Source organism: Homalodisca vitripennis, chromosome 6 (genome assembly GCF_021130785.1).
Source record: "Homalodisca vitripennis isolate AUS2020 chromosome 6, UT_GWSS_2.1, whole genome shotgun sequence".
Taxonomy (NCBI): Eukaryota; Metazoa; Arthropoda; class Insecta; order Hemiptera; family Cicadellidae; genus Homalodisca; species Homalodisca vitripennis.
Window position 1 is genome coordinate 117,496,484 of NC_060212.1, and position 18,469 is coordinate 117,514,952.

Genomic DNA, 18,469 nt, shown 5'->3' on the forward strand with positions numbered 1-18,469 from the left:
AACATAAATATATTACTTCCACTGTCTTTTTAGCTTTTTTAGAAATATAACAAGTATTCGTGTTATTTTATAGTACATTTGTTATTATATTCATTTGAGAAAGTGCCAAAACACCAATACAGCAAATTGACTAAACCTCTAGTATTCATCAACATAAATTCTTCAATTTTTTGTGTATGTAGTAGAAAGTAACGTGTTGAAGAATAATGTTAGCATTTTTAAGGGCAACAATTTTCTTTTACCTTTCATAACAAACAAAAACAAAAATACTATTTTCTCAAAATGTTTTTATGTGTACATTTTTTATTTATATCTATAGAATTACTTTTAAATTATTCCTTCTTAAAGTAAACTTGTTTATAAACTATCAAAGCAATCACAATTAACTTAAAAAGTAAGAAATGTGTATATGTATTATTTCTCAACTCTACACTAAGAATTTTCTGTCTGGACTTTTTGGCAAATCTATGGGGAAAAGCTGGAACTACAGGTAAAAGGGTTAAACAGATGATTAGTTTTAATGTACAAATTAAGTTTATATGTAAGGAAAACATTTGTCTGTTTTTGTTAAATTTTGAAATACATGTAAACGTGTATGTCGTGGGCATTTTCTGAACATTTCAATTAAAGAATCAAATTTAAATTGTTGTAGCTAGGCCTATATGTTTTAAGTGTTTACAAAACCAATCATCAAATTAGGAACTTTAGCTCATACAGAAATGTTTGACAAACAAAGACATTCTAGCAAAAACTATTTAGTGGCCAACATACAAACTGAGGTAAACCACATTTTATGACCTGCCAAAAAGCCAGACACTTTTTACAGAAGGTACATCATATATGATAATAGTAATAAAATATTCATGGTGACTTGTCTTTGCCTATCTTAAATGGAACTAGTTCTGCAACCTTTTCCATGTGTAATATAAATCATCTTTTAATCTGATTCTTATTTTTTTACTCTTCCACATATATTTCATTTATATACTGTACAATTTTATAAATATATACTGCTTCTCTGATCACCATTATATGAGTACTTAAGTTTATTTTGAATCCGTTATTATTTCTTTCTTTGTATTTAAAACGTGTCACCATTATGTGAGTTTACTTAAGTTTATTTTGAATCAGTTATTATTTCTTTCTTTGTCTTTAAAACATATCTTCATAGTTACTAGCTTAAATAGGACATAGGCAATAGTAAATAGTAAATACTTAGCTAAAAGACCAGATAAAAGGTAGTTTGCATATCTCTAATGACATGTTATGATCCCCAGATAACATTTAAAATCAATTACAAAACATTAACAGATTCTCTGAGTTTAATTACATGGGCCTAATTTATAGCAAATGTATGTATACATATAAAACAATTTGTCTCAAAATACATAAATTAAACAAGTAGCTACTGTCTACTAAATAAATTCTTACCCACAAAAGAATTCCTAGCTTAAAAAATCTCAGCTACTTTTAACTCCCAAATAAATTCAAAACTATTTGGAGGGCACACATTAGTCAATCAATGTCTCTCCAATGAGTTCTCCACAACCAGAGAAGTCCTACATGGTGATTCTCAGGGGTTGATTCTGGAGCCCATCCTGTTAGTAATGTACATTAACAATCTGATAAGTATCATTGCTTTTAACAAAGCAAATTTATTTTATTTGCAGATGACCTCGGCTTATAAGTCATCTAATATTATAAGCTCAGCTATAGTGGTTGATGAAGCGTCAACTTCAATATTAAATTGGTATTGCGCAAATAAAATAAATTAAGTATAAATGGTGACAAGATTCAAGATCTCAGGACTGACCTTGGTTACAGAAATGAGGATGATGCTTCGTTTAAATTCCTACAAATCACACTACAGCCTAATCTCAAATAGCAAAACCATATTAGAGTATTGCTGCTTGTCTGGTCAAGGGACTTGTTATGTTACGTTCCCAAAAAGTTAGTGTTACAACTGATGTCATGTTTAAGACCTACTATGCAATATTCACAGTCATTTAACTTATAGTGTTTCCTTGTAGGGTAATGTTGGATTAGCAAACAAAGAGTTTGTCTTACAAAACAAGAGCTGTATGTTTAATTTCTGAAGTTCTGATTGACACACATTGTAGCCCACTTTATTTTATTAGCCTTGTGATTCTCACTCTGCCATCTTTGTATGCACATCTGACTTTTCTGTACATCAATTAAAACATTTCTAGGTATTCCAAGTCAATTGATATTCACTCTTATGAATCCAGACAAAGGTTTACACTAGAACACTCAGGTCCATGTACAGTAACACCCAAACTAGTTTTAATTGTCAGAGCATAAAGTTATTTAATGCATACCACAGAATATTAGATCAGTACTTAAGGCTATTGAATATCTGCATGTCTCTACAATACTCAAAATTTATATAGTGTTGATTTTTAATTAATTGTAATGTTATTTACTGAATTGTATTGTATTTAACTTAGCTTATTAACTAATTATACTGATTGTTGATGTTTTAATGCAACTTGTCTTTCACAATAATAATTTTTAAATATATTTAATAATAATGGTATGTTATTACCAAAAAAGACAATTAATGACTGTAAAGTTAAAAATAAACACATAACTTATAGGAAGGCTTAACGAAAAAATATTAAATAATAAATAATACATGCGTTAAAAAGAAAAATATTGCATTTTATAATAATTGTAATTAGTATGGATCTGCCTAATTTAATTGCTGACTTGTTGCTTGACCATTTTATAACATGTTGATTTGTTATCTGGTGATTGAAACATAATTACAAATCATAAATGGTATTATTAAAGAAAATTGAATACAACATCTTGATACAGTTAGAATTTTTTAAACACTAATATATCTTACACTTTAGAATTACTGCTTGATTTTTATAACACACAAACTTGAGTTATGTCTAGATTCTGTTTATAAAGACATTTATTAAACATTTTAATATGTGAGTCAGAGGATGAAAGTCTTAAATCAAATACCATAATGGTGTTCCTACAACTGTCAAAAAAATGTAGTTAATTCCAGCGGTAAACCTTGTTCAGTATATTTAAAAAATGTAAATTGTCTTAGAACTACGTTGTTGATATTAAAACAAGCTGTTCCCATCTGTATTAGAGGTAGGTCCCGAATAAATAGTGGCAAAAACAATTTTCGTGGCTCTAAACTTCTTGATTCTTAGCTGCCAACTAGAAACTACTACTACTGATATTGAATATGTCTCCGTAACAACTCCGCTTAAAGCATTGTCATTTATTCTTTTCTGCAACTTATCCCGTGAAATATGCCTCATGCATGAAAAGGTATGCCAAAAATAATACAGGTTTTACAATGCTGTAGTTGAAGTGGCTTCATCTAATTCAACAATGACAAACTTAGTTCGTTCTTAGGGCTTCGATCAACTGGGTACTACCTGGAATGACGTGTCTATTTGCTCTCCTTGCCAATCCTCTAAAAGCCTTATCAACAAGTGGGAAAGTTAATGGACTACTTAAATACTCAATATGATCACAAATCACCACAGGGTTATTCTTGACATCAATTTACTCTCTTTCATGATACGAGTATGGTTAGCTCAAGATATTATACCGCAAGATGTGGCTCATCATCCCTTTATTATTTATGATTGGCTTCAAGATTGATATGCAACCATTAGTTCCTCTTCAAATTATAACTTCAGAAAATGTGACACAGGTGCTGATTTACCTGGATACAAGGCTTAACCTACCCAGTATAACATTTTCCTGGTTTCTGTGCTCATGTTATCAAGCTAAACTCTCTAGCGAAACTAGAGCATTACATCATTGTGCTACGTGGTTCAGTACTGAACTTAAGCAAGTAGTGATAAAAAAAAACCAAACAAAAACTGTTTAAGAAAACTGGTGAAACTTGTTTTATGAGGTGTGTAAGCACCTTAGGAGTCAATGCAAACTATTAAGAGATTTAGAAATTTATGTTACCACTGATATACAGACTTCCTGAAATCTACAAAAACTAACATCAAAGTGTTTGGGTCATATATCAATAACCTTAAAACACAACCATCCCATCCTGATTGACTTAAAATAGTATTAAAGCAGAGGACACATGTTCCCAGTATGAAGCGTTTGCAGATTACTTCTCATCAGTTTATACTGGTATGTCACTCTCTTGTGGTACTTTAACATTGGCACGAACTTTAATATTCATAATCTTACTGTATAACTCTTCAACAAGTTGAAATGAAGTTTGGTGCTCTTAACCCCAACAAAGGTATGGGACCTCCTGCAATTATCATATACTGGAGCTCCGTTTAAGCACATCTTTCCCATCAAACCTGAAACTCAGTTATGTTATACCTATTTTCAAATCCAGTATTAGATATGAAGTGATAAACTTTAAAGCCAAAGTCATTCAACCTCTGTTTACTAAGGTATTTGAGAGCTTAATACTAGACAGACATACTTTTAGCCTTAAACAAGCATTTTTTGAAGAACAACAAACGTTCACAGGGGAAGATTCACTTCAACAAATCTCATCTTCCACAAAACTACGTGTCTTTGGCCTTCTTACAACCGCAACAAATTGATTGAGAAGTCCTCCTCTCCTAGACTTTTCCAAAGTTTCCGATAGGATCAATCATTGTCTTCTTGTCGTGAAACTCAAAGGCTATGAAATAAAAAGTTAGCTACTTGAATGGCTCTCAAACTATCTCGACAACCGCAGCTTGCAGAAATAGTTAATTTGCCGGCTCACACTCCAGGGCATTTCCGGAGACGTCCGGGGTCCCTCAAGGAACATATTTAGCTCCATTTTTAGGTAACTTGTTTGGAGGACTGAACACTTGCAGAATTCTCTGTTTTGGTTTAGACAGAATACAATGGATTTAAATACTAGCAAGAGTGCCATCCACACTTAATCAAGAGTCAACACCCTCATTATCATCGAATACAAACTTAATAAATCCACATTATTACAGAGTCAATAAATTCAAAGACCTTGGAGTGGTAATGTCTTCTTACCTTATCCCTTAGGACAATTACCGCTTATGTGTGCAACAGAACCAATTCCACTGATGGATTCTTATGCAGAGGTCCCCATCAACCCTAGCCACACTATTCAAAACCATAATCTGACCAATACTAGAGTAATCTTCATCCGTATGATGTTTGTACCAAGTCATATTGTTACTCTTGAACGCTTGCAAGTCAAACTTATAAGGTTTATTGGGTTTTGTCTTGGATTTTTATACCTGAAAACATCAGTGGTTCTCTTCATTTATCCCTCGGACTTTCACTTTGAACAATAAGGAAAAAGATGGCTGAACTTCAGTTGCTATACAAGATGGCGCCTTGAACCACTCTGATCTCCTGTCTTTATTTGAGTTTTGTGTACATATGACCACACTGTCTCAAGATATGCCTTGATTCAACAATCACAGTACTATTCCATGTTCCATGATGGAGGGAAACAAGTTTCTTGTGATGTAAACTTCTTTGAATCGTCCCATCAGTTTTTTCAGAAACATTTACCATTGAGAACCTGTTCTGAAAGATGAAGGAAAAAATATTCATATTACATTTGCTGGTACATCATGTCCTTGTGTTTGTACATAAGTGTGATGAATAGGGAAAAGAGAGAGAGACATGGTAGTTAATATCCACTTGTTAATCCACTTCATCTAACTAAATATTGTAATTATATATCTAATCTAAGTATTGTATAATACAATATTTAACTATTATAATTATTAAATTGTACATTAACCATAAACAAATTGCATATATTGTTATATGAGTCCTGATCTCCAATAATAGCTATATTGTTACCATAAAATTTCACAGTCAATATATTGCCTAGTTTATAAATACATTCTATTACTGTTAAATAGTTTCTTCTTATGGTTCACTGTGTACATTGTTATAGGCCTATACTGTTATTAGTTGCTATTCATGTATTATATTTTCATTATCATATTTTTGGCATGTTATTAAGTATTTAATATAACGTAAAACTTTCTTTCACTGATATTGTTTAACTATACTTCAAGTCTATTATCATATTACAATTCAATGCATATAATATACATTTCAGATGTATATGTTGGAATAAATAAAAATTATCAACAAGCAGCACTCTCATTCTAAATCCAGAGACCTAAATGAATAAGATTGATGTATCTACTGTTAAAGCTAGCAGGGTATCATCAACAAAAATGTTATTCCATACTGAAAACAATGGAGAGTTCCAATGGAATGTAAAATAAAATATAATAACATAACATGAATAAATTACATATTATGGCCTATTTGGGCTTATTTAACCAATAGGCTACTACCAGTAAATTTACAATATATGAATAATGTTACCAGCAATATATATCACAATATATGTTATTTAAATAAATATTTTCTTATTTCAGATTATCTCTATTATGGCTGAACTATATCTTTGAGAAAATACATCAAAGAAAAAGCAGTTTTAATCCTTCATTAAAAAAAAGACAATCTGACACCTTGTTAGGAAAAGAAAATACATAAATTATACCTTTTCCAAATTAATTATATTATACTCACCAAGTTATTTAAGACTGCTATTGAAAACACACATAAGTAATATCCCCTGGATACACAACAACACAAGTATACGCTGGTACACGGAATTAATCCATATCCACAAGAATATGTTCACATAAAAAAATTGATCCAGTCGATTTTAAGGTTTTTAAAACTAGGCCTAGCCTAATCTACTATAAATTCATGTTTTACACCTTCTAACGCACAAAAATTGTTCACAATTATTGATGACACTTACAAAGACATACAATACATACGAAATGTAACGATAGACATTAAAAAATCTTAACGCACAAACTTAAATCTTATCATACCAACGAATATTTTTTCATAGATTTCGTATAGCCTACACACATGACACAATTCAAAGAAATAAAACTTCACCGTCTGCCGTCTGCACTCTGCAGTAATCAAAACACTGTCGAACAACCAGCTGGTGAAACGTTGTTTGCACAACCATATGATTTAAAAACTTATCAATCTAAATTTCTTCCCAGCTGTTCTGAATTTTACTCTATAACACTTTTTTTCTACATAGGCGTAGGTAACGGATACATACACAATATATGTTTACTACTATAACTGCAGTACAGTAAAGTAAAAACCAATAATCACAAAAGTACTAATATAACGAAGTTAGTTGGATGACCACTACTACGCTGTAATCAGTTATTGTTGATTACATTTGTGAGTACTAAATTTGGTAAACTAAATCATATTCAAAATAATAATAAAAGTATAAAAGTAATTCAAGAGTTCGTGCTTTATGTAGTAGTAATATTCATGAAATATTCCAAATAATATTCATTTGAGATTTCAATTATGTGATACTCACGAAGTACTCTATAATTGTAATAATTTATGTATTTATCATTGTGTTTTAGCCATTTACATCTATTTCAACCAATGTTTTAGCGAACAACCAAATAAGGCACATAAGCGAGAATTGTTTACAAATTGTAATACTTAAAGAGAATATTTCTAAATAATATTTACTATGCCAAAAAATCAAGCAATTTAGTCTATGTCCAACACAAATTTCAATAATTGAAGAGGTGGCCATAACAATGTTGTAACTTCCAAACTCATAACTTTTCAGGGGAGAGCAACAAAGACTAAAACCTATTATTTGATGCAACAACGTTATTTTTTGTTTTTATAAAATTCAAACAAATTGCTTTGTACATAAAAAACATGCTTATTGCCATTTAAAAACATTAAACAAACACTTTTAAGTAACAATGGAATTTTTTACAGGCAACAACGTTGTAACATCATGGAAGTTACAACGTTGTTGCAGTTCAATCAAAAGTTACAACCTTGTTCCACTGTTACATGCAGACTTAGAAACAAAAATAATGAGTTTGAGTTTAGATAATACAAGAGGCATTGAACATTTTTAGTTTATTCCATACTGCCTTTACAACAGATCTTAGTTTTATTAATACTATACTTCTTATTTAATATCTTATCCTACGTAGAAGGAAAAATTAATATAAAATAATAATATGATAGTCTTAGTTCACAGATTACTTCTGGCTCTTCACAACAAAGCTTGGTTATCTTAGTTTCAAATACTTATAGTACTACTAAAATAATTTTAACAATGGTCAGTTTTAAAAATCACAAACAAAATTTACTTTAAATTAATATTTTGTTAATATTGTTTAAAAAATTAACCTTGTTGTGTAAATATAAGAAAACATTAGTTTTCAGTGATTAGATTTTCATAAAAGACTCTCTTATCAGGCGGTAAATATTTACACATGTCAAGGAGATCACTTTTCTTTCCTTTTTTAATTGGTAAGGGAGAGTCATAGGCTGGTTTTAACATATTTACATCTTTAAAATGTGGAGATTTATTTACTAATGGACCTACAAAGTTCTTTTTACGTTTTTTCAGGACTCTTTCTGGCTAGAACTAGCTTCTTCACAGTCATCTTGAGGTTCCGTAAGAGGATAAATGTTCCCAAGGCTGCAAAATATTGTGAGATTTTCGAGCCATCCCAGTGGTTGGATCATCAGCAGTTATCTTAAGCCATAGAAATTTGGTTACTTTCAAACCTCCAGTTTTCTTCATAATTTTTTTCTGCAGGGGGAGAAATCTTTGAAATCTGACAGATCATGCAAATTATGTCAAAGGGATTACTAGGCCTAGCAGCAAGAAGAACTTCTTTCCACTCCATAGGGCAGTGTACAATAGCAGTTTTCTTCTGTCTTTCTATTAAACTAAAAATCCCTATCGCAGGGAGGAAGAAAACTATGGCCACTTACAAGAAATTTCTGATGGATACATTAATTTCTGTAAAATATCTACAGGTTAATAAAAGCTGGAACATGATTAACATTGTCCAGTTATTGTTTTGCCCAACACAACGATCAGACCAAACAATCAGCCTCCTACTTTCATGGCATTCAAGACGACTGAAATTTGTAGTGGACATATTTTAGAAAACATGAAGCTATTTCAGTAGACCCTCTTGCTCCAATAGATTCATGCCACAACATCATTGTGGCCTGGCCTGTACCTAAATCGTGGATTGCATAGTTGTATGTAGAATACTGTCTCTGATAGAACATTGAAGAATGTGTTAAAGTTGGACAAAATAAACACTTGCTGAAGATCAGTGCATAATACAACAAGATTATCATTATTTTTGGCAGCTTCTTGATCTAATCTAAGATTTTCATAACCAGCTTCAGCTTTCATATGATGCATTTTACTGTCAAACTCTAAAGATTTCAGTTTTTTCTTTATCTGCTGTGTGACTCATTTCCAGAAAAAATGAATCACATGTTTTGCGCGTGTCACTGCGGGGCAGCCCAAACTTCAGCTTAAAATCACGGTAAAAAACATCAGTGTATGTTTTTTGGACAGTTTTTACATCAGGATATTTCTCGGTAAAACATGTCATACATCTTGTTCAAAATTTAAATCAGGCGATAAATACACTTTAGAGGTTTTCTTTCTACTATAATGGCTTTCTTGGTGAGGAAAGGATGCGATATGTTCCTGAAATTTTCATTATAACTTCATCAGAAATGGCGTTAGGCCTATTACTATGTGTGCCTCGTTGGTCAGTCAGATCTTCATTGTTTTTTTTTTCATTTTCTCGACTAGTACTTGAATTCTTCGTGGAGTAACACGAAAAAATATTGCATACATTTTTTTGACAAACTTTTACCTTTTCTCCTCCGATTTCTGAAGGTATATAATACCTTACAGTGCATTGCCTCCGTGATATATCTTCATGTTGAACTCGTTTTCTTGGTTCATCTAGTATTATACAGTTTGATGCCAAATATGAAGTTTGTTCATCATAGGTTTTCTCGCGGAACTGGTGGAATAGTTCCAGTTTTTTTTTTTCTGTGGATAAGTTTTGAGCATAACAGTTCCCACGGCATTTGCAGATAGGACCCTGAAACAAAACAAAAAACTAAACAATAGGCTAATAATGAATGGGACAAATAATCATTGAAGGCATTGTTAAAATGCAAGGTATTTTACAAGCTACCCTAAGCTAACTTCATCTTGTTTCTAACATCAACTTAAAATTATATTACATTTAATATATTCAGGAATAAACATGTTTTTGATCAGCCTAAATAGATATTAATATTTAATTGTGCCTACTTCATTAAAACAAGATACATCCAGTATGAAAATTAAGTTAGCCAAGGAAAGTACAGCGTTTGTTTACATTACATAACCTAGTATTAATGAAGACATACCGTTTCCATGTCATGGTTATAAAGTTATCTTGGAAATTTCAATATTAAGTAGAGAGTGAAGCCAAGGGAGACAGCTATTATAATAATAAAAGTAAAAATATACAATAGTTTATTACTGTTATAACGACAAAACAGTTTTGTAATCAAAGCAATAAATTCGTTTAGCCTAGGAAGTTACAACGTTGTTGACACTTACCTCAGTTGGTGGAAGTAAAGCACTCACTCGTTTTTTTCGGGGATGAAATATATGCCTCTCCACTATCTCTTTTCCTCTTCCTCACATTAGATTTCCATTTAGAAATATTAACTCTAGTTTTTTTTTTGCCCTGTTTAGATGTTTTATTGCATTAGATGACAAATGGACTGTATTGGAGTCAGCCATCTTTGCAAGTTACAACGTTGTTCCCCGAGCGTCTTCAAAACTCCTGTAGGGTGACCAACATTCAACAGCTGAAATAACCTTTAAAATATAAAGTAGGGAGGTTTTTTTTGTAGTGGAAGCCTGCATTTAGACACTTACAACGTTGTTCCTCCACTAAATCAATTTGTTGAAAAAATGGAAGTTACAACGTTGTTACGGCCACCTCTTCAATTTCAACAATACTTTTGCACGCTTAAAGAAAAAAATATCAAATGCACTTATTTTCACGTAATGTATATATTATTGCATTTTTTATTACCTCATCTATTATTGGAATAGCTCGAAAGGACCAGGCAGTCGGTTACTAAGATAATGTGCCCTGACTACAGTGCTGGGAAATAAATTATTTTGGTGGGGTAACAATTTTTCTATCTAAATAAGCAAATTAGAAGAAGTGGAAATCAATCTTGCTGTATGAATTAAATGAATCTACGAAAGCTGTAAGAATGTTCTTCTTTGGGGGGAAGGGATCAACTCAGAAATCCCATACCTGACACCGAAGTCAATCCAGTTGACGGCTCAGATACTCCTGTGATGCCTCTTCATAACAATACCTAAGCATGCTAAAAATCCGAAAACTACCTTTACATTCTCTACAAAAAATGTATCTGTTATTTTTTAACCAGACTCTAATGCAGGAATGAAACGGACTATCCAACCTACCAAATCTAAAACATCAAATGGGGAGCCACTATATCTTTATGACGTTAACGAAGAAGCCAAAAAGAGTTAGTCTTCCTACAAATAACTGTGAGGTGGGTTTTTTGGACTCGAGGTTGATGTCATAGCCACAACCAGATCTTTGGTTGCAGGAAATAGATAAATAAATTATCCTACAAGGACACGACCGAAGGTCAGAGAGAGGAAATATGCATAGTGTGATTTAATGCAATCCCTTCACATCATCCCACATAATTTGATACAGACATTCACATAAGCCTACACTCAAGTAATCGATGTGTTTACCTTATTTACTATTACTCTTTTCTCTTCGAATTATGTTGTATGCTTCATTTTCAATTTGAAGCGATTTGATAATGTATCCTCATATCAAGAGACTATCAAATTGTTGCCATTTATAGGTTTCTTACGTGTAAATAGTGCTATGGTTTACAAATTCCGGTCACATAAGAACCATAGGGAGATCTTGCAACGTAGCATCTGCCATAGTTATCTGCTAAATTTTCTTAAAGTGAGACAAGAACTATTGGGTAAGAGTTTCTCATATTTTGGCCCTAAATTGCATAAAAACCTTCATCTACCCTCAAATAATTTTATTGTAGATCATATACATTAAAACGTAAATATTTTTAATGTGTAAAGTAATATAATATTAGGTTCGTAAATTGATCGTTCGATGAATTCTGGAGCGAATAAACATGCAGAGCCATTTTTGTAACAGTTTGGAGTAAGGGTCTAACAGAGTGTAATGAATCATTGAAAATATACGCCCAGAAGAAATTTATTTTTAAATTGTAACTTTTTGGCAACAGTATAACAGTCTTCCATATTAATACCGTTATATTATAGTACCGTACGTTAATTGGCCGTTATCTTGAGGTTTATAAGGCGTAGTCCTGCTTATTGCTATGCTTTTTTGATCCAGAAAGTCTTTAAGGTTTTTTGACAGGAAAGATAACCCCTTTCAGTATAAACATATATGGTAGTTTAACAAGTTACAAATAAGCAAAACAAGTTACATAGTTTTCCCATTATTGTGATTTCGTGTCATGTAATGACGTAGATAAGCAAAAGAAAAACACGAGCATTCGTCAACAATCGTCGTTAAGTATTTATTTTTGCAGTATTTGGCAATGGGATATTAAAATCCATGTACAACCTTTTAAATGGAGTATTTGATGTTATGAACACAGTTCTTGGGATTTCGAAAGCGAGACTTTATAGAGGTACATTTAGAACAAGGAACAGTCATCTTATTAATTTCCCTCAAAACTCAAGGAATATTTCAACTTTTTACCCAGTGAGCCATTCAACTAACCACAGAAGATAGAGTTAAGGATGCAGCTGATATAGTTCGTTGTTATTTATTGATCCACAAACTCTGGATAGCGTGTGGATAGCTATCTCATTTTGTCTACCGGGTCTGTAAATGACATCGTATTAAATAAAGCACTAAGTTCTAAGTTAACGTTATCTAAATTTTACTGGAACGATTATTGTTAAAAATAAACAATACAGATTTTTTTACAGTTATAAGACGCAAAAGACGTCAAATCATAACATGTCTCCACTCTGTAGAAGCTTCTTCTATGGAGTAAGCTTCTTTTTCAACTGCACATCGTTCTTTGTTCATTCGACTTCAATATTCTGGAAAAAAATTATGGTTGCCTGTAAAGTCGGTTTTACGGGCGAAGATTTTACGTGACAACGTCTTTTTCTCGGTAGAATATTTATTGATATGAATATTATTAAATTGCACAATAGGAACAAGGAATTGAATGAAAATAAGAATTGCACAAATTTTAACTATAGAAATATATTTTGTTTACTAAAACATTGTACATAATTTGAAATTAATTAAAATTTGTTATTGTAAATGGTAAAGTTGAATAAAACAATTTACTAAAATTGGAATTTGAAATTCTTGCTAAACACAGTTAAATTCTAACTCCGCGCGTGGTGATTGGTCGGTTTAGTTCGTTTGTTTGGTCGCACTGTTATGACAGGTTAGAGGTTATAATTTGTTATTTTAAATGTTTGACTAGCAATACGCGCTGTTTCTTCTCAATCGACTGAATTACGATTGATTGCAGAGTGATTTAAACTAATAATTTACTTAACACTATCAACATTTGTCAATAGTATGACATAACCTATAAACTCAGTTTCTCAACTTTTGTGCCAATCTAACAATTAATCAATCAATCATAGTTTACGATAATGAAATATCAGTGTACAATTATTTACCTTTATTGTTGTAGTTGTTGTAAATGACGAATCTAAGCACTCCACATTTTCACGAATAAACATAGTTATCTGCTTTATCCCGTGCGGCGGTCCCACAGTTATCTGCTTTATCCCGTGCGGCGGACCCACTGGACGGGCATCGTAACGTTACCGGGCGTTACACTTTTTCATGAGTGACTCCGAGCCGCAACCTAATTTAAGACGTTGTCACGTCAATAAGCTAGTGTACATCCATTTTGTGAAAGTATAGCAGTAATAAAATAGTCATATGAATCCCTTTCAACTCCAAAAAATATGTTTTCATTTATAGCATAAATTGCTAATTTCTTTACTTTTCGTTTCAAGTTTTCAAATTAATCTGAGGGAATATGAAAAGAAATTTGAAACGGCTTACATTGTATTAGACTTTGAACTCTGTCCTAATAGTGACTTTGTCTGAACCCACTTAGATTAACGTAATGGCGTACAATTCGTTCTTCTTAATGAAACCGTCTCTGAAACTGAATCATAATTTACCTAATATGTCATATTTACTTATTGTTCAAATTTAATTTTTGTTCATTGTTTTATTTAATGTATTGCAAATAATAGATACAAGTTATAAGAAAATAAACTGAAATTACACCCGATTGCCTAGAAATCAGGCAGGCAGTCAGCAAATATCTCCATACCAAACACCAGGATTATCATTAAAAATACATTGTTACGGTATCAATGTTCCCGTTCCTTGGGCAAGTTAGTTTATGCATGTGAAGGCAAAGATTTATAATAAATAAGATATTATTCATAAATCCAATAAGCCCTATTCTTAAGTTATTTGTGTATGCTTTCTGTTTTATATTGTTGGACCAGAGCAAAATGTTATTAAACATCCAATAGTATTAATACTAATACTCTTCAATAATATATTTATGTAAAACGCCATTAATATAAAAATTAATATGAAATTATCGTACTTTGTTACTGAAATAACGCGTTCTTAAATTATAGTTCTATAAACGTCCACATGACAATTTTTCATATTATATAATACGCTTTTTGTAAACAAATATTCCGTGTCAGATTTTTTCATGCCAACAGTTTGCGGGGGTTTGAACAGCTTGTTTTTCTTGTTCAGTTCAGCTTGTGTCATTGTATGTTCGTTCGGTACTATTGTGTCTGTCTGTATGCAAGTGAGTGACCAAGTGTACTAGATTGTTGTTGTTCGTGTCATTTGTGTCCTTCGGCCTCTTAATAGTCAATTTGTTTTATTCAGTGGAACTTGTTTTAATAGTGTCATGTCATTGAAGAATTAGATGGTGTTTTATAAATATAACCGTAGCAGAACTGTATGTAGTATCACATACATATATTAACTAGACTTATGTTTTCTGATATAGACTTGCTATTGTCAACCAAGCAGTAGTTACATCTGGTTTCAATTCACTTATAAACTATCGTGAACAACTATTATATTACGTGTTCATAGTTTAAATTTATACATAAGGATTTTAATATTGTTTTACCACTTATAAAGGTTATCAACCTGTTGACAATGGGTGATTCATTCACAAAACCTTAGCTAACCTCTTTTCAAGTAGTGGAGTAAACTCTTTCCAATAAGCATTTTGGTTTACTATGGATCAATATGTGCATCCACAAAAGGCCTCTTATAATTATGTTGGGCCAGTTAGTAATAATATAAGTGATTTAGACAATACAACTGAACCAAGTTATGGCAGAATAGGGTTAACACCTAAAGTAACAGATTGTCAAGGGCCTGGAAAATCAAGGTCAAATGGATTTCTATCCAGTATGAATGGGATTGGTTCATATGATGATAATTCATCAGGAATAGCATCAAGATCTCTACCTGCTAGCAGTAGCAATTCACCTGTCCGAGCTGTAAATTTGCAAGATAAAAATAGATTGGCTGAATCTAAACAGAGAGCCCCCGGAGCAATAGAAAGTATTGCAATTGAAGGCTCTGGTCCACCTAAATATCAACAATTGTCTGATTACAAAATGTATGAGAGAGGCAATATTATAGCAGCGTCAAAGTTTGCTACACCCAAGCAAGTGGAAACTATAACTTCAAATATTTCAAATATGTGTGTAAATGAGAGACCAGCACATTCACAGGTTTATGCAAATCCTAATATAAATGGTGCAGTTCATGGTGTAATTGACCACAACAAATACTACAGCTCATCGCTGGTGGTAAAGCCAGGTGCCGCAAGTCCAACACACAGCCACAGTGGATCTAGCAGGGAATCAAACAGCCCCAGAACCAGTGTTGCGGGAATGCCAAACTATGACTATTCGAAAAATTCACCTTTATATGAAAACATTGATTATTATAATTCTAGAGCAGCACCTCAAGTACCTCCTTATTACCACCAGCTGCCACAAACACATTCCAATACACATTCAAGCCACAGTTCTCAAGATTCGAAACATTCCAGTCCTAGAACCAGTTATATCAGTGTTGATAACAGCAGTAACTTTAAATATGAGACTAACTATAAGAAAGCTCAACCTCAAGTACCGATCGGCAACAAATTTAGCAGTTCCACTTCTTTTGGTAATAACAAAGATATTCCAGTTCCACCATATGAAGCTCCTCCAGTGTACGAGAACATACAAGACTTAAACAAGATGCAGAACTATGAATCTTCAAGACCAGGTCCCCAGGTTCCATTACATGTTGAACAAAGGCAAACAATGGTTTCACAAAACACAATGCCTCCTCCATATCCAGTGCATAATCAAGCAAATACTGGCATGTGTATCCCTCAACCTTCACAACAACATTCGGCTTCTCAACCGTCTCAACAATACTCTACAACTCAAAAACAGCCAATTCCTATTGCACATGCAAGTGGTTATGAGCAACGACCTCACTCTGCTTTACCTAATCCAGTTATATCCAAATCAATATCGACACCAGCAGCGTCTGCCGGCACTGGACAAACTTCAGTGGCAATGAGTAACCAGTGTTCTGTGATGTCAGGTATAGCAGGCAGCGTAAGTCCTGTTCCACGAGATAGCTCTCCTAGCCCTACTCTATCAGCAAAGATGAAAGCTATGCCAGGAAGTGGGAAAAATTTACTCCCTTACAATGTAACACCACCTCGTTCTCAGGTAAGTCATAAATTATTTGCATCTATTGTCACAAGAATTAGTAGTTTCTTAGTCCATTCAGTGCCAAAATTCTCTGTTAGCAGTCTATGTCAATAAAATATATGAGAAGAGCTAGTGTCAATTTTTAGAAGTTTTATAATACAATTTAAAAAATTATAAAACTAAGGTTTAAAACTGGGACTTGTTTAGTTACTTCTCTTTTGGATGCTAGTTTTTGTAATTTTACATAGGTTACCTTCATTTTATTTCTATTTAATACAATATAAAGTAGTAGGCTATACAATTTTATTCAGTAAGATTCCACTTAATATTTGCATTTGAGATAATATACTTTTACAGTCTTGGAATCAGAAAAATATTTTGGAAAAAGCAAATTTTGAGGTTGATGTGACCGATATTTTGTACAAAGCGGTTCTTAAATCTTAATATGAACTTGTACTTTTGAAACTAAGTATCTTGTAGATTAAAATCTATTTTATAGATGATTTGTAAACTAGGCTCTACATGTATACAGATAGTGCCCACTTAAAAAAAGTCTAAGTTAAATCTAAATGTAGTTTTGTCTTTTTTCAAAGTTATAGACCGTCCCCAACCTCATATTAAATTCTTTATTTCTAATGAGTGAAAGAACTGTAGAGGATGTAATGCCAAGTATTTCAACAATGTTTGATTTCTACAACTTCGATAAACACTACCTTGTTGACAAGCAAAGAAAACTTGTATGTTTTACTGTGTAAATAAATGACTAATGACTAATTACCTGCAGTAAACTGTTAGGGCTTTTTAGTTACACTAGTTATGTTTGTTGGTATGACAGTTTCAGTAGGCTGATATACAAAAGATAGAACATTTTATTTTCAGTAGAAACAATATAATATGTATACAATTTCTAATAGTTTTGAATAATATATTATTTGTGATAAATCAAAATGAAAAACACAAAAAAAAATTACAGTTTGCCTTACAAAATTCCAAATTGTACTAATGTAATAAAACGATCACTTAATTAATATAACAATAATAAAAAAAGTTCAAAAATTATACTGCTTGTTCCAGGTATTAGTTCATTAATAAAATTGCCATATTAGTTAAGTACTTAAAATACTTAACAATACAGCTGCAATAAATAATTCTTCAAATACGCTTTTTAAATATAAAATAAAATTCAGTGACTCTTATGTTCAACATATTATCAAAGCTTTACCTTCTTAAATATGGCTATATCTTTATTTGCCACCAGATTGGAAGAGCCTATGGCTAGACTTTGGATCGGAGCTATAGATAGTGCATTTTCAAACCCTGTTTGTGACTGTAGCATTTTTAATTAGTACTATCAATTTTTAACTGTATGGACTTCCCCTTATTCTGTTTGATAACATCCTCCCATAGGCCAGTGGCTCATGAGAACGGGCTGAATAAGGCTTAAATGGCAATCAGCCTTTCCGTAAAAGTATTAATAAATCGTAAAAGAATACCAATAATGTAATTCTTACAAAACATGTAAAAATAAGCACTTTTCATATTTATATTCAATGGTCCCAATAATAAGCTTATTTCTAAATTAAATAAACTAAAAATTAATAATCCTTTAAGAGATAAGCTCCTTCTTTTGGTATCTATTCTAGATTTTATGTGAAATAAGTCATAAAAACTTGACATATAGTCATCTTCTGGATAGTTCTTTTATTCTGACAC

The 18,469-nt window shown here is 32.1% G+C and overlaps 2 protein-coding genes across 2 annotated transcripts in view; one reads left to right on the forward strand and one right to left on the reverse strand.

Annotated features, from left to right (window-relative positions):
• The window catches only part of LOC124365534 (piezo-type mechanosensitive ion channel component), a 192,913-nt gene extending 185,910 nt beyond the window's left edge, over window positions 1–7,003 (reverse strand). The window contains exon 1 of the mRNA XM_046821521.1: window positions 6,571–7,003. The gene's annotated coding sequence lies outside the window, so the exon portion shown is untranslated. The remainder of the gene's footprint in view (window positions 1–6,570) is intronic.
• Window positions 7,004–14,790: 7,787 nt separating this feature from the next.
• The window catches only part of LOC124364796 (LIM domain-containing protein jub), a 70,583-nt gene continuing 66,904 nt past the window's right edge, over window positions 14,791–18,469 (forward strand). The window contains exon 1 of the mRNA XM_046820556.1: window positions 14,791–16,774. Within this exon, the coding sequence (XP_046676512.1) occupies window positions 15,269–16,774 (1,506 nt within the window). The 5' untranslated portion in view covers window positions 14,791–15,268. The remainder of the gene's footprint in view (window positions 16,775–18,469) is intronic.